We start from the raw sequence: 21,410 nt of genomic DNA, 5'->3' as shown, positions 1-21,410 counted from the left end.
GCCATCGTCGATTTCTTCCTGCAAATCACCCCGTAAGAAAGAAAGGCAAGCATTTTAAAGGGAAGGCAGACCACCTGACCAAGCCTCGCAACCGAACCGGTGAGGATGTACTCAATATGGTCAATGATGTGAAAGTCGTCTTTGGAAAAGGACATGGAAGCCAACCTATTCCGAAAGACGCTAACGGTCATGCACCCATGTGGAAGAAGAAGTCCATATTTTGGGACCTACCCTATTGGCAAGTCCTGGAGGTCCATAGCTCGATCGACATGATGCACCTGACGAAGAATCTTTGTGTGAACCTGCTAGGCTTTATGGGTGTGTATGGAAAGCCTAAGGACACATTTGAAGCACGACAGGACCTGCGTTGTTTGAGAGAAAGAGACAACCTGCATCCAGAGAAGACAGATGATGGACGCCATTACTTACATCCTGCTAGCTACACTCTAAGCAAAGAGGAGAAGGAAATCATGTTTGAATGCTTAAACAACATCAAGGTACCATCTGGATTCTCCTCGAATATAAAGGGTATTATAAATGTGCCAGAGAAGAAATTCTGTAACTTAAAGTCCCGTGACTGTCACGTTCTCATGACGCAATTACTTCCAGTTGCATTAAGAGGAATTCTACCTCCAAATGTACGTCTAGCCACCGTGAAGCTATGTGCATTCCTCAATGCAATTTCTCAGAAGGCAATTGATCCAACTGATCTAGCTAAACTACAGAATGATGTGGTTCAATGTCTCGTCAGCTTTGAGTTGGTGTTCCCTCCTTCCTTCTTTGATATTATGACACACCTCCTAGTTCACCTAGTCAAGGAGATTTTCACTCTCGGTCCTGTGTTCCTACACAACATGTTCCCCTTAGAGAGATTCATAGGAGTCCTGAAGAAATATGTTCACAACCGTGCTCGCCCAGAAGGAAGCATCGCCAAGGGCTATGGAACAGAAGAGGTCATTGAGTTCTGTGTTGACTTTATTCCCGACCTTGACTCGATTGGTGTTCCTGAATCGAGACATGAGGGGAGACTAAGCGGAAAGGGGACACTAGGGAGGAAAACATATATTGGTACGGATGATGATTATTTCAATAAAGCGCACTACACAGTTCTACAGAACTCCTCTTTGGTAGATCCGTATATTGAGACACACAAGGATCTCTTACAATCCGAGTTTCCAGGGAAGACTGAAGCTTGGATTACGCATAAGCACATGGAAACTTTCGGCGGTTGGTTGCGAAAAAAATGTCAAGGTGATGAGAGCATCCATGAGCAACTGTATTTATTGGCTATGCAACCATCATGGCATATCATCACATACAAAGGGTATGAGATAAATGGGAACATATTCTACACAGTAGCCCAAGATAAAAGGAGTACCAACCAAAACAGTGGTGTCTGCATAGATGCCACAGACCCGAATGGGTATAAGCAGACATATTATGGACGCATAGATGAAATATGGGAACTGGAATATGCACCTACTTTGAAGATCCCATTATTCAAGTGCCAATGGGTCAAGGTGACCGGAGGCGGGGTAATAGTAGACAACGAGTATGGAAAGACAACAGTAGACCTTAGTAATATTGGGTACAAAGACGAACCATTCGTCCTTGCCAAGGATGTGAATCAGGTGTTCTATGTCAATGATATGTCTACCAAACCAAAAAGAGGGAAAAACGATAATGACTCAACCAAAGAGCCAAAGCGCCACATAGTTCTTTCAGGGAAAAGAGTCATCATGGGAATTGAGGACAAGTCGGACATGTCAGAAGAATATGAAAAGGATGACCGAATTCCGCCCTTCAAAGTGAACAAAGACCCTAGCATCTTGGTAAATGATGAGGACACTCCATGGTTACGAAGCGATCATAACCAAGGGACATATGTAAAGAAGAAGTTCACTGCTGTGCCCACTTGATGATATAGTGATTTAATATAGTGTGTGTTTGAGATATTATGTAATAATTGTGAATTCAGATGTTTATTATGTCATGTTTCAAATTAAATCAATGTTTGATTTGGTGGGATTTCTCTCTCAAAAAGGTAAATTAGGATACTGAGTGATGAAAAATTAAAATATTAACGTTAAAATGATGTGAAAACAAATTTCCTGTCCAAAACCAATAGTTTTAATAATTTTAATTAAACACTACATTTTTGCATTAACGAAATAATAAATATTAGTTACATTATGTTTTATAATTCTAACAAAAAATAAAAAAAGTTAGGTTATAGATTTTTCCTATGTGCAATAAACAAAAAGAAAATTCATATTTTTAACAAAATAATTTTATGCCTTTTATTTAATTTACTATGTATTTAACAAAAACTATTGCATTTCTATTGTATTTAACAAGACTATTGCTTAAAACAGGCGGGAAATGAAACTGCAGGCCACCTTTACCCCCGGGTGGGAAGCCCACCCGGCAGTAAAGGTGGGCTGCAGTTTCATGGCCCGCCAAAAAAACCCTTTACTCCCGGTGCGTGTTACCAACCGGGAGTAAAGGTAAACCTTTACTCCCGGTGCGTGTTACCAACCGGGAGTAAAGGTATACCTTTACTCCTGGTTGGTAACACGCACCGGGAGTCAAGGACCTTTACTCCCGGTGGGGGGATGGCACCGGGAGTAGAGGGGCGTGGCATATATATACCACTGCCATCTTCTTCCTTGCGTTCTTCGCCGATTCCTCTCCCCTGCGCCCACGCCACTCAGCCCGCCACACCGAGGACGCCGCCGCCACCCCGCCCGACGTCGGTCGCCGCCACCGCCTCGCGCGCGTCCGCGGTCCCCACGCCACCTCGTGCGCCGACGACCTCACGGCGCCACTGCTGCCTGGCCGCCCCCGCCAGACACGCGGCCACACCGGTACCATACGTACCCTCGCCGCATTGACACGGCGCGACGACGAGGCTGCCAACGCGCGCGCTTGGCTTCCTCTCCTCCATTCCCAAGGTACGCTAGCTGCTTGCTCCGTTCCATCTCCAGGCTACACCGTGACCAACAGATCGATCATGATGAGGAGCACGCTTTGCTAGCTTGCTCGATCTTGGATCCACGCGCCGATCAAACACATTTGATCAGACTGCAGTTGATCATTGAAGATTTCACTTCAATGAACATAAAAAATAGTGATGTCCATCATAAAAAGAAAGATCTTATAGGTTTGGTCGAAATAGTTAGCACTTCGCTAACTTTCTTGTATTTTGTTTATGGTTAATAAAGTGCTGGGAAGCAATGCTCCATGATTTCAGTTAAAAAAAACTATGATAATTTTGACCAAGTTCATATAGAGAAAAATATCATCACTTATCATACTAAATAGATTATACTGTGAAATTATATTACATGATAATAAACTGAATGATACTAATTTGATATCATAAATAGCAAAGTATTTTTTTATAAATTTGATCAAACTTAAAACAATTTAATTTTGACTAAACAATATAAGGTACTTTTTAGCCAATGGGGTACATTATTGCATATATGTTAGTTTATCATTATTGCGTTTCTATGTATACGGCGGAGCACCACCGCCCTCGTTCGCCCTAGGGTTTAGGGTTTATACGGCGGAGCACCGCCGCCCTCGTTCGCCCTAGGGTTTAGGCCGGTTCCGCTGCCCTCGTTCGATCATTTTTGGCATGTTGTTGTGAACCTCTTCGGGAGTAATTCTCTCTGGTTATATTAGCAATAAGACACATATACTTACATTTCATAATGACTTATACTTACATTATCAGCATAGAATTTTCTCATATGATGAATGACTACATGGTTCACGTGGTTTATACGTCATTTGTATTCATATGCATGTATATATACGTCGCGGAGCACCGCCGCCCTCGTTCGCCCATGCGTTTCTATGTATACGGTGGAGCACCGCCGCCCTCGTTCACCCATGTGTATAGGCATATATACGGCGGAGTGGAGCACCGCCACTCTTGTCACACCGCCCTTTCTCGTGGCCTAGTTGATCAACATTCGTATTATCGTTATCGTTAATGCTAAACAATCACACCAGGGCGAACCGCGCTGTTGATGTCACCGACGTGGTTCACCCTAGTCACCGACACAATTTGCCCTTGGCCGTTTATGTATAGCCCTAATTCGCCCTAGTACCGACGTAGTTCGCCCTAGTGTGGCGAATTGCGTCCGTGACCGAGGGGCAAGATTTAATAATGCATATTGTTTGTAGATTTTACGCATGTAAGCAAAGATTTGACGTACTATATATTGGTTTTGTTTTTTGAAGCTAGATGGCCGACCCGAGAAACATGGATGAGGAGGAGTTGATGATGAATTTGATCAACACTGGCACTCAAGTTGCCGGCGATGATGGTGCTAAAAATAACGTGCAAGAGGATGCAGATGACGGGAGTCAGTACTTAGCTCTTGAACAAAATGAGCAACAACATATTGGCCAAGTATATATTTTTTATTATTAGCTATATATATTATCATATGTCTTATGTGTGCTCATGACATTAAAAATAATGTTTATGTTTTGTAGCCCTCTGGATTGACATCAACAACTACAACGAAGAGTAAAAATGTTCGAGGTCCCAAAAAGCCATTGGAGGGCCGCTTCATCATCTCGGAGTTCAATGTGGATACAGGAGAACCGGGGGGCCGAATAAAATGAAATTTGTGCACCACTGTGGTTACCTTGTACGGGACCGGCTCCCGATTAGTACCCGTGAATGGAAGAAGAAGACCAGTGCTCCTCATATCAGTTTTGTCTCCGATCGTGACAAGGCATTAATTTGGAAAGATGTCTTGGTACATTTCATGCTCCAAACAGATGGTTATGATGATATAATAGATGGCGAGTTAGGGATTGGGCAATGAAGAAGATGGCCACCCAGTTTCAGACTTGGAAGAAACACCTATACACGACGTATGTGTAGGAGAACATAGCACCAGATTTTACTGTCCCAGGCCCGATCTCAAAGCAGAGGCCCTATTGGGATGAGTTTGTACAATACAAGACTTCGGAAGAGGGTGTGAGTCGGGTGATAAAGAACCAACGTAATGCCCAACAGAAGACATACCACCATACCTTGGGATCAGGTGGCTACCCGACTGCCATTAAGAAGTGGAACAAAATGGAAGCAGACCTTCTTGCCAAGGGTATCAGACCAGAATCACTCGAGTGGGGAGAACGTGCAAAGAATTGGTTTTTTGCTCATGGGGGAACACTAGACCAGGAGACAGGGAAGTGCCTTTATGGCGCAAGACTGCAAGAAGCAGCAGAAAGATTGTTTTATGCTCAGAGAGCTACTGCTAGTGGTGCGTTCAGGACCAATAGAGAGAAGGATGAGCTGACATATGCCATCGGGACTATTGAACATGGTGGCCGAACTAGAGGCAAAGGAAGTGTCTCGTGGGAGCATGGATTCCCTCAGGACAGACCTTCCTACAGAAGTCGCTAGAGAAAGAAGGAAGAAGAGGCACAGCGGCTCCAGAGGTTGGAGGAAGCGGTGCGTGAAGCACAGGAGCGGGAAAAAAACCTTGAAGCGAGAATGCAGGAGGAAATCAGAAGGCAAGTGCAAATAGCAGTGAGTGCAAGCAAGCAGGTATCAGAGCCAGGAATCAACATTAGTCAATCTGTTCAGTTGAAAAGCAGTTGCGCTTCCACGGAGATACCAAATCAAGGGGACATAGGACTGCGCTTCCCTGTGGATGACGTCACTGAACCTTGTACAACGTGTGAGCTACACATTCCGAAGGAGAATTCCACAATCAAGGTGGCTATCGGTCTTGTTAATCCTATCGACCGAACCAAGACACCAAGGATTCATGGGAATATAATCCAAGAAGGATATGCTACCATCTCGGTAGATAAAGCTGAAAAAGGTTTTAGTGATTTGCCTCTTGACATTCCTGGAGGTGATGGCGAGAAGACTCTAGGAGAAGCGGAGAAGACATTCATTCTATGGCACAAGCGCTACATCATCATTCCAGGGATGTCGGCTCCACCTCCTCCTGAACTACCTCACCATAGGTACGTGCGGATGAAAACACTACATCATTAATTTGTATTGGCTTAAATAATTAACAATCTGCTCATAATAATATGTCATTCCTTTTTTTGTAGCAGATCCTCCCCCAACCTAAATCCAATTGTTCAATCGCCAGATCATCATAGTGCTCTGTACGATGACATTGTGTTAGAAGACGAGGCTGCATCCACACCATCTCCAAAGAGGTCTCCAACGCCGCAGCCGCCACCTCCAAGGAGGTCTCCAACGCCGCTACCAACACCTCCAAGGAGGTCTCCAACGCCTCCCCCACCCCCGCCTACCAAGAAGCCTAGCAAGAGGCCAGCCCCTCAAACGAAGAACCAGTCCCCGCCTGCAAAGAAAGCCACCGTGAAACCAAGGGCTATTCCTAAAATAATATCTGAAGAGAAGGAAGAAGGAACTGATGCATATAAAAAAGACATGTCTAGATTCTATGACAAACTTAAAATGAATCAAGAAGCAAGGAGAAACCCAGAGAAACCATACTTCTTCGTAGCTCCAGATATTCTAAGAAAAAAGGTGACTTCTTACCAGCAACAACAGTGGGAATCTCATAAGCCGTCCAAATCAACGTTATCGGACTATGACCGCACTCTCACCAAGTCAATTGAGGCGGCACAGAAAAAGAAGCGGGCAGGGAAAGGAGTTGCCCAACTCGGACAACAAGCGCACCAATCAATCCCCCCGCTAGTTGTTGGTAATGAATATGGTTCGAATTTAGGATTAATGCATCAGGCAAACATACCTCCGGATGTCGATTTGGATCACCTTGGTGAATTTCTTGATGAGACTGGTCTCGACCTTTTCCAGATGTTTGGTGATGGAAACATTGAGAGTGCGGCGGAGGTTGATATTTGGAAGAAAAAATTTGTACTAGGCCAGAGTCTATACAACCCTCAAGCCTTATCTGATCTGGGGACGCAAATGTACCTGCTAAACAAGTGGTACATGCAGGCGTCTACCAGTGGAGACTTCTGTGTTGGTGTCAAAATTAGAGACGAACATTGGTTCCGTGGCGATGATGTTATGTATATTGACTTTGCAGAATTTCATCAACTATGCCACCTGACCTCTCTGGACAAAGTTATCATTAGCTGCTATTGCCTGTAAGTAATAATTCTTTCGATCTATTATTAAACTCATCATATGTGTGTATATGCATATAAATTATCCTAACAAGTACTATATATATGCAGATTTACAATGACAGAGCTCAGAAAGGAAGGCTGCAATGAAATTGGTTTTGTTGATCCCCATATAGTATTCAAAGACCCAATTACTCCAAAGACTAATTGGAAGAATGAGTCAGAGAGTAACCTCATAAACTTCTTAGTAAACCAACGTCACAAGAAGGATATACTCTTTCCCTATAACTTCAAGTGAGTGTTAATCATGTCGATCATCCTTAATGGCTCATATGTTGATTCTAGTTAATTAATGAGTGTTATGCGTTATATCCTATAAACACATGCAGCAATCACTGGATATTGATGGACATCGATCTGGTGAAAAGTCACTTGATAATCTATGACTCGATGAGAAAACCACAACAAGACTACCAAGATATGATAGATATTATCCAGAGGTAATTTTGGGATCTCTAGCAACTATATATACACACAAACATGATGATTAACTATATCTGATGACGTGGCAAATTTTTTATTGGGCAGTGTTTGGAAAACCTTTATTGAGAAGCAACACATGGAAAAATGAAAAGCGCCACTGAATGTAATCCCTTTGAAAGTAAGTCCCCTGAATCGCATCATCTTTATTAATTAAACATATAGTTTTCACCGGATCACCAGATTGGATGACAAATCTTTTTCTTGTAAAGTGGTGTCTGAGGCAGGAACAGGGGAACAACTACTGTGGTTACTATGTTTGCAAGTTTATCAAGGTGCTCTCCCAAAGAACTCCTATAGAGAGACTCAAAGTACGTTAAAAATACACTATATATTCATTTAATTATTATTATTGATTGTGTTACTATGTCTTTATATATATATATATGTACATATATTAATTTATTTTCCTTTAATTCAAACCTGTAGACTCGATGGTTGGAGGAAAAGGTCATACGGCAAGACCAAATCAAAGTAATTCAAGAGTCTATAGCCGGATTTTTTAATGAGCAGGTCATCGATTCCAAGGGCGAGTTCTACTTCGACCCAACACTACCATTGAAGCCAAGCTAGAGGATGAGAGGAAACTTTTTATGTCACAACAACTGTAATGCAATCTTTTGTAATATATGCACATGAAATAATATAATGTAAAATACACATATGCATGCATGCATGTAAATATATATATGATGCATGCATGCATATATATATATATATATATATATATATATATATATATATATATATATATATATATATATATATGTATATGTATATTTCTATGCTTGAATTGTGTGATTAATACGTTCATTGTGCTTGAACCGAAACATACTATACGCGCATATAAATGTATAATTAGCAGCGTACAATACGACTTCGAAAACCTATTTTGAAAAGAAAACAAAAAAATGAAAAGAAAAGAAAAAAGAAAAAAAAACATTTAGTCCCGGTTCGTATTACCAACCGGGACTAAAGGTGCCGGCCATCGTGGCATGTCAGGAGGCACCTTTAGTCCCGGTTGGTGTTACCCACCGGGACTAAAGGTCCTCCTTTAGTCCCGGTTCCTGACCTGGGACTAAAGGACCCCCCTTTAGTCCGGGATGCTTGCTCCCGGGTGGGGAACCGGGACTAGAGGGGGTTCCCCACCAGAAGTAAAGCTCGGTTCTCTACCAGTGGGAAGTTTGTTGAGCAAAGCACTGCAGGGACCCAATTCAATATGGCATGCATGCCTCCACGTCGATAGCCTCCGAGCTCTATACTTTTCGAAGAACTTTCTCATGTGAACCGTGAAAAAAGTCATTCGCAAAAAAAGAAAAGAAAGAATCCTGTATACTTGTATGAAAATATAGTTTGACATTGACACTTTGCCCCGCCCCCACAAATACGGCAAAGCCAGTCCATCGGAGACGTCTCTAGTCTGCTCTTGCTCTCTTCTACTTATATATATACACATACATATGCACTGGCACTGCACAGCAGAAAGCTAGCTCTGATATTATACACTAACAGGTGAGGCCGTACGTCAATGGCATCGACGCGAGTTTGCTTGGTCACGCTCGTCGTCGTGTCTCTCGTGTTTCTCACCATGGAGGCTGTGGGGGCGAGGCAACTCAGCAAGGCTCCACTCACAAGCATTCAGGTATATATATATATACACACTAGGCACGATCCATCCGTCTCCGTGTATCTCTGCATAATATTAAAAAGCAAAGCGTTTTTTTTAATCTGCTTTTTTACTTTCTATAAACTGTTTTTATCCTATTTTTTATTTTTTTTAACTGCCTTTGGGTCTCACCTTATCCTTCAATATTGACGAGTCTTATTCCAAGACGTATTAGGGCTGGTGCGTTGCACGGACATGTCCTTTCATCTTCGTCCATGTGTTTCTCCCAATGGTTCTTTTCCCTTTCAGTTTTTTACATTAGTTCCTTGCGTTCTTTTTTTTTTTTGCATCTCTTCTTTCCCTTTTCTCCATTCTACTTTTAGTTCCCTGTTTTCTCTTTTTCCGTTTTTTTTCTTTTTCTAAGTTCCGTTATGTTTTTTTGTTCTAGGTTTTAATTTTCTTTTTTTTTTGTTTCAGTTTTAATTTTTATGTTCTGTGTTTTATATTCCCATTCCTATTGTTCTTTCACGTTCATTCTTTTTCATTTGGTATTTTCTTTTTTCCCTTGCAGATTTTTATTATGTCTTTTCTTTAAACTTCGATCTTTTTTTGTCAGTTTTGTTCTTTTTCCTGCTTGGACAAGCAAACCAAAAGTAGAGAAGGAAAAATAATAAAGACAATGTACAAAATTCTAACGTAAATTTAGGGAATTGAAAACCATAACATGAGCTTTAGACACAGCGATTCCATTAGTATTTCTTTTTTTTATTATGCATAAGTGATAAATAGACACAACGATTTCATATTTGAATGTAAGCCAACGGTTCAACCTGCCTGCCAAATAACGAAACAAATGAAATCACAAAGTAATAAATAAAACAATGTTTCACCTATGCATGTGTCATACCATTTCAACTAAGGATTGCAAAATGGAGAATATAGGAAGGGTTAGTCACCTCGTAAAATGTGAGTGGAAGAGAGTCACATACGAATTAAAAAGGAGCGTGATTGACCTCTGTTTGTCTTATCATGCCCTCATGCCTTTCATGTCCTATATATAACCTGCACTCACACTTCATCCCTATACGAGTTATAGTAACACACGTCCAGCAACACTATGGAGCCCGATTCTAAGACATCCAAAATGAACCTTCAAGATGTAGATTGTCCAAGTGACTATGCGATAAACAGTACTTCCCGTTGCAGCACACGGACACAAATTAATTACATGCAGCATCACTGGAAAAAATAGAATTTCTGATGGTTAACATAGCTGATCATTGCCTGCTTACATAGGCTGCTACTTTTGTTTTTTAAACACACCACATATGGAGACTGCTCTTAAGTATGCACGGCCACTCATTCATGAACACAAACGTGGGCGTCCTACTCATATATATGAAGACCTCTAACAGATTGAGTAAATGCACAGCTTGAGAGCCACGACAAAAAAGATATCAACAACCGCACCGCATTATTAGATGAATATGTTCTCCCTCACACTCCTATTCTCCTATCTCTTGGTTCATCATCTGTCACTAGTTTAGAATTGTAGAATCTCACTAGTCTTTCTCGCTCCCACTCCTCTTCTTCCATCCTTCGGTTCGTCATCTATCACTTAGTTTCGAGTTGCATTTGGAATTGCAAAACCACACTTGTGTCACACTACTCATATCTGCTTGTTTCGCCCAGAAGCACGCTCTATTATCTATAGGAGCCTGCAAAGCTACCTCAGTCGTCGGGCGGGGGCACTGCAGTGCATTGATTTTCCTTGTCATTTAAACAGTCAACTACCAGTTTCTTGTTCTTTGCAAAAATAATGCTAAGAAATAAACACCACTAGAAATTGATTTGTAGCAGCAGTTGACTTAAGACAACTAACTATAGAAATAGGTTATTTTTACTGATTGTTGCAATAAACAATCGCCAGTTGGCGGTAGCATAAGTCAATCCTCAGCATATATTATACACTACTACACAAAAGATTTTGCGAGGCGGTGCCCTTTTATTAACCAAGGCGGTCACGTTGGGCGGTCGCCTCCATTAATGGGTGGCAGGACTGCCGGTTGAAGGGTTAACCGAGGCGGTACGTCAAAGGATTAACCGAGACGAGCAACTTAGGATGTCCATCTCGGTTAATAGATGATTTTCCGAGGCGGTCATTCTAAGGGTCTCTCTTTATGGAGGTGGACACTATAAATAATTGCATCAAAAAATAATTCATAACTTTTTCATATGAATTTGGACGAAGAAAACTTTATATTAAAATTATAGCTCTTGACGAGATCTATAACTTTGTAGTTGAAAAGTTTTTGAATTGAAACTGTTTAGGGCCCCAAAATATTATTGGAAGTTCACAGATTCTGAAATTTAAAATTTAAAATTATCAAACGATCTCGGATGTTCACATGGTCTATACAAAAGTTATACTTCTCAATATAATCTACAACTTTGTAGTTGAAAAGTTTTAAATTTGAAGTTGTTTAGAGTCCTAAATATCACTACAAGAAATGTGTAGCTTTTTGACGTTCTATTATGTCATAATATATGGAATCTAAGTCACAATTTAAGATTTGTGACATCTAGTTGACGGAATTCCAAACGTAAAAAAGCCACTGTCACAAATTTATTATGTGACGTCTGTATATTTCATGTCACAAGTATATGACATTGGATTTTAGTGTCATATACGTCACAAAATGAATTTTGGCCTTCTAAAGCCCACGTAGCAGGCAGCCTCTTCATGGGCCACAAACATTTTTTGGGCTGTTGTTGGCTGGTCCATTATTTTATTTTCGATTTTTTAGCCCATATTTTTTCATGATTGCAACCCGTACAATTCTTTCAACCTACACAATTCAGCCTGTACAATTTTTTGAGCCCGCACAACTCAGCCCATATATTTTTTTAGCCCATACATTTTTTCCAGCCCACACAATTCAGCTCATATTTTTTTGAACCGACAAAATTCAGCCCATACATCACATGTTAGCCCAGCACATAGACCAGCCAACTTTACATTACTGAAAGCCGAGATCAATATATTAAATCAAAAGTGCAAATACACATAATTCACAAATCCTGTTGCATTCTAACAATGGTCAAAACTAAAATTACAAAAATACTATCTTATTCTGTTAAGACCTATTCCGATACAAAACACATGTGGCAATCTTCCATATCTTCCGATACCTTGCTGTTGCTACACTAAGGCCTTGTTTATATCCAGGATGTAAAGTTTTGGGGTGTCACATCGGGTGTCAAATGGGAGTGTTGCATGGGGTGTTCGGATACTAATAAAAAAAAAGAATCCGTCAGGAATCCGTGAGATGAATTTATTAAGCCTAATTAATCCGTCATTAGCACATGTGTTACTGTAGCACCACATTGTCAAATCATGGACTAATTAGGCTTCAAAGATTCGTCTCGTAAATTAGTCGCAAACTATGTAATTAGTTATTTTTTAATCTATATTTAATACTCCATGCATGTGTTCAAACATTCGATGGAATAGGAAGTAAACTTTAGGAGGAGGAACTAAATAAGGCCCGAATGTTGCTGGGCAGAATAAGCTGAGCAGTGTTGCTGAAACTTCAGAGTTGCACTGAATGTACTTCTTGTCGAACTGATATTGCTGAACAGAGACTAGCTACTCACCATATCTTCCTATACCCTGCTGTTGCAGCACTTGTTGCTGTGGTGCTGCACTTGCCAACGGGATTCACCAGAAGTGTTAACATAATTTATTATGTGACCTAAACCAAAACCGATAGCAAGTAGAATGCCATGCTAATTAACCCAAAGGAAGGAAACAATAAAAACAAAGAATGCGAGACAACTGATTACTCAAATCATGCATGAGCTAACATTAATTATCCAAAAGTACATGATTTATAGACAACGGAACAGATAATTGTGAAGCCAATTAGAAGTTGAGAACTGTGAACAAGTTAAACACCACGAGGAACAAATTAAAAAGAATATGTATCTCCATTTTATGAGAGGAAACTTGCATCCTAAAATCAAAATCTATAGGATTACTTGCACATTCGATGAGAGCCTAACTAACAGATAATACGACTGCCAAGCAGGCAACATGATGTGCTTCTTCCACTCAATTGCTTTAACACGGAACTCTCACAGAGCAGTAACAGTACAATAGTCGATCCTGTCACTGTTCCCTACTTCAGACCAATATTGATTCACGTTTGTTTAATTCGTTAGTAATCATAACAGTAGCTTTCTAACACTTTTGACATATCTACGAGCATAAACAAACATCAAAATTGAGCTCATTTCTGACATATCTAGGATCATCAAAGCCACCTAGAATGCAGATAAATCTCATCGAGAGAAGTGCTAGATAGCAAGAGGGTTGCAAGAGATAGGGCTCAGAGGTAAAAAAAATAAAGGTAGATGAGTTTTTATCGATTGGATAGATGGATCTCTCAATCGGCCATGATCTTGTCGTATAAATAGAAGAGGATGGTCTTCACCCAGTAGAAACTTACTTCACACGAAATCCATAAGTTTCTCACAAGATCGGATGAGTTTCCAATGAGAAAAGCGAAATTGGGCTTCGTAAAACTGTTCTATGTCAATTTCCAAAACTGACCTGGGCTAGTTTGTACAGGCTGTACACGTGGAGTCAGCCAAACCATCCTGAGCCGGTTTGCAATACTGGCCTCGGGCCATTTTTGCAGGATTTTGCAATATTTTTCTAAATTGTTCAAAATTTGATAAGTTTTGTTCTTCTCTTGTTCGCTCGTGTTTTCCAATCCATCCTCAAATGTCCGAACCCTTTTTGTCTGTCAACAGTAAGTTTTATCTTTGGATAACTTGGAGAGTACGTTATCGAAATCGAATAACATTAGAAATGCCTGCTCAGGTTTATGTTAAGAGATATAATCCTTGTCACTTAAACTAAAGCACACAAACTTATAAATAACAAAGGCCATGTCGATTGAAATTGCAACGGTGGGAAAAAAAGAAATTACATGATATTGTAGGATTGATTCACATTAAGATAGGAAATCAGAGGGTTTGAACCGTGCGTGCGAGCAGGTGGCCACGTCAGGCCGCCGCTGCCGTGCTGGGCCGCCAAGCCACCGCCGTTGCCGCTCGAGCGGGTGGTCACGCTAGGTCGCCCCGCCTCCGCCGCCGTCGCCGTGTGAGTGGGGAGCGGTTGGGAGAGGAACGGGAGGGGAGGGGAGTAGAGGGGTGTGGCTAGGAGAGAGCTAGGGTTAACCTAAATCTGGCTTATATATGAGCCCGGTCGAATGGGCTTTGCCTGGGCTCGAAGCTGAGCCACAATTTTTGGAGCCGGGCCTTATAGTGTGCCCGCCTTCGAAAATGTATTTACGGAGGCGGGCGCCTTAAGACGATCTCCTCCGAAAATAGATCATTTTTGGAGGCGGTTGTCTTAAAACGACCGCCTCTGTAAATCCATTTTCGGAGGCGGTTATTTCCTGACCGCCTGCGTAAATAAAACAACTACCTCCATAAATCAATTTTGTGAGGCGGTCATTTTTACTGCCTCAGTAAATAAAAGGACCACCTCGGTTAATCACCGGGCATTTTACGAGGTGGTTGGATTTTGTGACCGCCTCAGTTAAAAAGGACACCGTCTCGCAAAATCATTTATGTAGTAGTGCAATAATTTCGAGATTAAGCAAAATTTACTAGGGTTAATCAATCAAATTTCTTAGATCAATAACTCGATGCACTAATATAGTTTTCGATGGATCAAAACAAGTCTAAACTTGAGAGTAATAAATCAATATGAAACCTAAAGTTAGGCAAGTATAATAAATATATAAGTGAGTGGAGGAACCAGATTACCGATACAACGACATAAGAGAATTCATCCTATTACTTCAATGATATATTCATAAGATGCATCACACAAGTATCATACAAATTCTTTTGACAAATCGGTAAGCCCCTAAAAATAGCCACCATCATCACCGCCGGGGTTCTCCTGTGGTTGCTCCCAAAAACCGACGTCCCGAATCAACCCACTTGACCCTCTCGGCCAATATGAGCCACGCATAAGTCAGGTACAAAATAGCCAGCAACCTCGTGACCAATCCCCACCGTGCAGTTCCATGCATCAATCTTGGAACGATCATCCACTGGCATTGAGACATGGCGTGCATTGCCTCATGTACTGCTCTGATCCCTTGCAGTCGCGACCAAGCCAACATCATCCACTGGCATTGAGACAAGCACTCGTTCATGAACAAGTATTCACATGCACCGTTCTTTGGAACGATCACGTATCAGTGACATGTAGCACATTAGTTCCTTGAACTTCGTTCTGAAACCTCAGTTCTCTCTTAACTTTGTTCCAATCCATCATCGACCACAAGAAACACTTGCATGTGAGCAAACAACATACTTGCACGTGAACAAACACGCAACCATGTGTGAGCACAACTCCACGACTTGCCTCAAGTCATTCTCAACACCACCTTGCATGAGCGTATCATGTAAAAATACCAAATCATCATGCTATAAAAAACATATATAACCAACACAAGCACATTACCTATGTCAAATTTCAAATTACTTTGCAATACTAATTTCATCACAAATCAAATTTTCACCACATGTCCTCAATGTAGAATAGATTTATTATTTGCAAGATGGCTCGTAATGTTAACTGTTTTCATATATTGTTGCAACCCTTGACGTCACTGAGAAATTAACAGAGCCCAGATGGAGATATCATAGACTGTGTGCACATCACCAAACAACCGGCATTTGATCATCCTTTGCTGAAGAATCATACTATCCAGGTTCCTCCTGCGACATCATTTCAAATTTCATTTTATTGTTAGGTACGCGCACATACCGATGTGTATTATGATGTCATTCACTGGTGCTCCGTCATACCCTTTCAGATGCGGCCTTATTACCACCCTGGAGGCCTGTATGATGAGTCCAACAATGTAACCAATCGTTTCACCCAAACATGGCATCAGAATGGCAAGTGCCCTGAGAACACCATACCGATCCGAAGGACCAAACAGGAGGATATTTTGACAGCCAGCTCTATCAAGAAGAATGCCAAGAAGATGGCAAGGATTGAACCAAGTTCCATATCTATCGAAGACCCTGATGACGCTAAAAATCACCTGGTACAGCACCTTCACTTTCATGAATCTCTTTGATATTAGTTCTTATCTTCATCTTGGAATTGAACATTTACTTTGCTTTTTATCCCCACGGATCAGCATGCTGCAGCATCTTCATTGGGCGAGGATAAGTATTATGGAACCCAAGCCGCATTCAATGTGTGGCAGCCAACACTTGAGACCACTAACGACTTCAGTTTGGCCCAGCTCTGGATCACTAGCGGGTCAGGCAACGACCTCAACACCATTGAAGTAGGATGGGAGGTGAGACCTAAATGGGACACATATGCCCATCTTGTGCATACAAATTGTATTAAATGATGCATTTTGGGCATATGTGCTGCTGAAAAATAGCATAATAAGAGGTGGACTAGGTTGCCATTCAGGCAAAACATTTTTTCCTTTCATAATAAGTTCTACTAGCGGTATTGTTTTTATAAGGTAAGGGCATGTAGAATGCTATAGAGTATAAACTGCTGTTGTGTCTTTCCTAGGACAGTGTTTGTTATCTACAGATAGTATTGAAGACTGCTTCCATGGCGGTCCTTTGAATATTCATCTGGTAATGAATACAATTCCAATTAGGGCAAACCAAAGTCAAACATTTTCAACACACATATTATATATATCAATAAAAAAGATTATAAATTTTGAAACTATTTTAATGTCATAATGTCAATCTTGTTATTTCTTTCCATATAAAAGTTTTAGTAAGTTTTAGTTAGTGATGGTCAAAGTTAAATAACTTAATTTACGACAATCTAGGGTGTACTTATATTTATGATTATAGGAAGGAATATTTTTCCTCAAAAACGCAGAAGAATTGTGCTTTGTTATATTAAGAAGAAATAAGGGGAAAGAGATCCCGTACAACATACACTACGCCACTAAAAAAAACTTTACACAACACGCCTGTGGGAACAAATAGGAAGGAATATTTCATTCTTAAAACAAGATGCTATCACACAACTAATTCGATTAGAGACAAACAGGATTTGTCACTATGACAAAAAGGATTTTAGGAGACAGGCTCCTTGAGTAATAGAGGCAGACATTTTTTGGAGATAGGTGTTCAATGGATTTCCTAGATATTCTTGAAGGATGTTGTTCAGGAAGCTCAAAGCGTGGGAATCCAAGTTTGCTAAGATACACTTCTCACGGATACATATATAAGCAAAGTTAGGTGTACATCTAATGTAAATCAATTGCCCCCAACCAATTTCATTATCCTATAGAACTGACAAGCAACTCCAGATGTGATGACAACACTACCAAGACACCAGAGAAAGCATTTAAAAGAGGGATTTTATTGGTATTTTGCATATTGGTGAACTTGCAGGTAGCATATTACATTGTATCAAAATAATCTAATTGCAAGAAAGGCATAAACAAGCACTCTGGTTTTTGTTTGATTCATCAACTAGCAAAATTACATTCAAAACAAAAAAAAACACGCACCCTCAAAATTTCTCTCATTTCTCTTCGACCTATGGTGCATATCCTAGACAAACAAGATTAAGCTCCCTTCAGGCATTATTTCTTGAGGTGTCCCACAGCAAAATACAACTAACTGCATGCCCATTTAGATGTGTAATATGTCAACGAAATATGTGCAATCTCTTTCATTGTGGCTTATGGTCTGTGCCCTCTACTATATTGCAGGTTTTCCCTTATATCTATAACGATAGCAATACTAGACTCTTCATCTTCTGGACTGTAAGATAAACATAAGATTCTCTTTTATTCTTTATTGGTAATATCGTGTCCTTTTTTATTAAGTCGTGGAATGGATTAAAGGTACAAATTTTCTATGACTGGAATATTGCAGCACGATGGATACAAAACAGGTTGTTACAACCTATGCCAAGGGTTCATCCAGACAAACAATCAGATCGCCATTGGTGGCAGCATCTTACCACTGTCCCCGGTCTCAACATATAGTGGCGCCCAATATGACTTCACTATTTTAGTTTGGAAGGTAAGACATAAAATGCTTAAAAAGTTTGCACATACAAAATCATATTTATGAATGAGCACACATAATTTGTGCTTGCTGCATCTTGTTCACTTTCATCGTGCCTTCAGACTTCAGGCCAAATTTCTAGCTGCTTTTTAATATTTTTTTATGTTGGCTTCAGACTTAAGGCCACAGTATTGATTTGTCCTGTTTGTGGTGTCATCACTCATGGTGTTGCACCTGTTCCCTTGCATTTATATCATAGTCTAGAAATGCAGCACTGTTATAAGTTAGCGTTTTGAAATTAGCTAGTGTCCCTTTTAGGATATATATTCCATCTTACTAGATATTAGAAGGTAAAAGTTGAAACAAATAAATATCAGCCATTGATTTTTAATGTAGGCAAAGTAATTAAAACATTTTAATGAAACATTAACTGGTTAATACTGAATATTCGTCATGAACTTTTATGGGAGGTCTGCACTGCTGGGGTCCCCAGTAGGGATGAAAGTTAAGAGCTAGCATTATGGATGAAGTTTTACTGATATTTTAACACGTCTGGTAGCCGGTAGTATGGCACGACATTCTCTATATTGAGTGCAGCTGTTCATTTAGAAATTATTCTTATATGCCAATATGCACACTTTCTTAGGTCACAAATGCATGTCAAATTCCTACCGATCACCTACAAATTTTTAACGTACACATGTGATTATTGTATGTGCATAACATTGGTTAGGCGATAAATCATCACATCTAATGCATTATTCATTAATGGCTACAATTAATCAATTATGAAACAAAGCAACTATTATGTTCATGTTAACTTTCCAAGATGGTGAAAAACAAAAAATACATGTAAAAATTATAGATGGCAACCTCCTAAGAGGCAATCGGTGGACTCCTATAATATGAGCCCTTGATATCGAAGTGGAATGTAGCCAGTAGCTGCTGAGTTGCTCATCAAGGTCACTGAGTCTGCCATTGTACCACACAGTCTGCTTTTGAACAAATCTTTAAATGAATCTTCATGTTAAACTTGTGCTAGGAAAATTGCAAATCTAGCCAATTTTATAAGCAAAATATTTTATGATGTGATTGCCATCACCCTTAATATATCATGTTCTCCCTCTTTGCAAAGCCAAAATGATAATATACATTCATATCCATGCATAGGCTCCAAACTTGCTAAAAATATGTTGCGTCTCCATTCGAATCAATGGGGATTATATAATTTTCATGGTGCAGATAAGAAAATGCAATTTAATTTTTTGAGCTTGGATGATTTTAATACTAAAGGGATCAGCAAACATAATCTCCCCATAATCCTATCTACTTAATCTCCAGTAACTTTTTTCTTGTAGGACCCAAAAGGTGGCAATTGGTGGTTGAAAGTTGGAAGCTATGTTTTGGGCTACTGGCCATCATCCATCTTCACCAACTTGGCAGACAGTGCCTCGAATGTCCAGTGGGGTGGCGAGGTGTACTCTCCTAACGCTGGCCAAACTTCGACACAGATGGGCAGTGGACACTTCCCTGAGGAAGGGTTCGGCAAGGCTAGCTACATCAAGAACATTCTGTTGATAGATTCGTCCAACAGTCTCAGATCGCCAAATGGTGTGGCCTTAGAAGCCGAGAAGAGCAATTGCTATAGAGCGCTAAAAGGAACAGCTAGCAATTGGGGAACTTACATCTTCTATGGGGGACCAGGAAAGAATAATCCTAATTGCTAATAGCAAAACAAATGTGCCTCTTTTAGAGCCAAACACATCTCCATGACTGACAAGTAGCCCTTTAGCATTATCATGCATTATGCATGACTAGCAAAAGACCCAATAAATGATGTTATGGTCTTAACTAGTGAATGTACTATCATTGCAATGGTCAATTGCTACATATACTTTTTTGAGAGTAAATGGTTTGAACAATAATCAGAAGTATACAATATGTATTCATGTTTGAATGCACGTTTTTGAATACCAAATAAGCAGCATCATTTATTTGTTACATCACAACAGTATATCACTGCACATAGTAAGTATATAACATACTATAGAAAGATACATATTTACATCTTTGAGCATAGACAACAGCAGCAAGAAGTTTAGATTGATAAAAGATTTGTTCTCGTTAGAAGAAAAGATGTAACTGCACTCTTTTGCATAGTTTAAAGATACATCGATAAAATCTTAATGGGGCATTTTTTTCCCTAACATGAAGGTGTCGCGCATTAATTTTATATGTTTTTCCTCCATATTTTTTCCTAACATAATTCCGAGTTGACATGTCCTGTCCATCCTTGCATGGGGTGTCCTTGTTTTCTAAAATATCTCTCACTTGTGTTTTCTCAAAAATTATTCACTTCAACCGGTATGAACAGTACATAAACTAATGGTCTTTAGTCCCGGTTGGGAAAGGGCCTTAGTCCCGGTTTTCCAACTGGGACTAAAGGGCACAATCCTTTAGTCCGGGTTGCCTGAACTGGTGCAAGGCTAAAAAAATAATTTTTGATTCATGGGACTTGAACCCAAGACATTAGGCATTGCCTCGCTCGTAGCTTTTTATCACACCTACAAAGCACATGTGACTTTAAATGGGATACTTTCCTTTTAAACTAACCCGTGAGGGACCTTTACTCCGGATTGTTAATACCAACCATACTTCGGGCTAGTGTTACCAACCGGGACTAAAGGGTCTATATTAGTCCCGGTTGGTGTTACCAACCGGGCTAATGCCTCAAGGCTCTTTAGTCCGGGTTTCCTACTGCACGTGCGTACATGCTATACTACCCCGTGCAATGGATGTCCATATGGACCGGCCCTTAATGGGGGCACGAGCATGGCCTGTTAAGGCCCCGCCCAAGCACGGTCCGGCACGAGCTCAATCGTGCCCGTGCTGGCCCGGCCCGCGTAGGCATGCCGTGCTTGGGCTGCACCCCCAGCATGTTGGGCCAGCACAAACACGGCCCGATAACATCCTTGGCCCGCTAAGGCACGTAGCCAAATATAAAATCTCTCTATAACCCTAAACATATCTGACTTCCCCATCCCCAGCCGCC

The 21,410-nt window shown here is 40.5% G+C and overlaps 1 protein-coding gene across 1 annotated transcript; it reads left to right on the top strand.

Annotated features, from left to right (window-relative positions):
- Nucleotides 1-9,141: 9,141 nt before the first annotated feature.
- On the top strand, nucleotides 9,142-20,268 carry LOC136482864 (protein neprosin-like). Its single transcript, XM_066480037.1, has 7 exons — nucleotides 9,142-9,292; nucleotides 15,970-16,056; nucleotides 16,162-16,398; nucleotides 16,495-16,659; nucleotides 18,058-18,111; nucleotides 18,224-18,373; nucleotides 19,717-20,268. The coding sequence occupies exons 1-7, from the start codon at nucleotides 9,179-9,181 to the stop codon at nucleotides 20,083-20,085; spliced, it is 1,176 nt and encodes a 391-aa protein (XP_066336134.1). The 5' UTR covers nucleotides 9,142-9,178; the 3' UTR covers nucleotides 20,086-20,268.
- Nucleotides 20,269-21,410: the final 1,142 nt, after the last annotated feature.

This window comes from Miscanthus floridulus, chromosome 9 (assembly GCF_019320115.1).
Source record: "Miscanthus floridulus cultivar M001 chromosome 9, ASM1932011v1, whole genome shotgun sequence".
NCBI lineage: Eukaryota > Viridiplantae > Streptophyta > Magnoliopsida > Poales > Poaceae > Miscanthus > Miscanthus floridulus.
The sequence above is the reverse complement of the archived record's forward strand: the minus strand, read 5'-3'. Positions and strand labels throughout refer to the sequence as shown.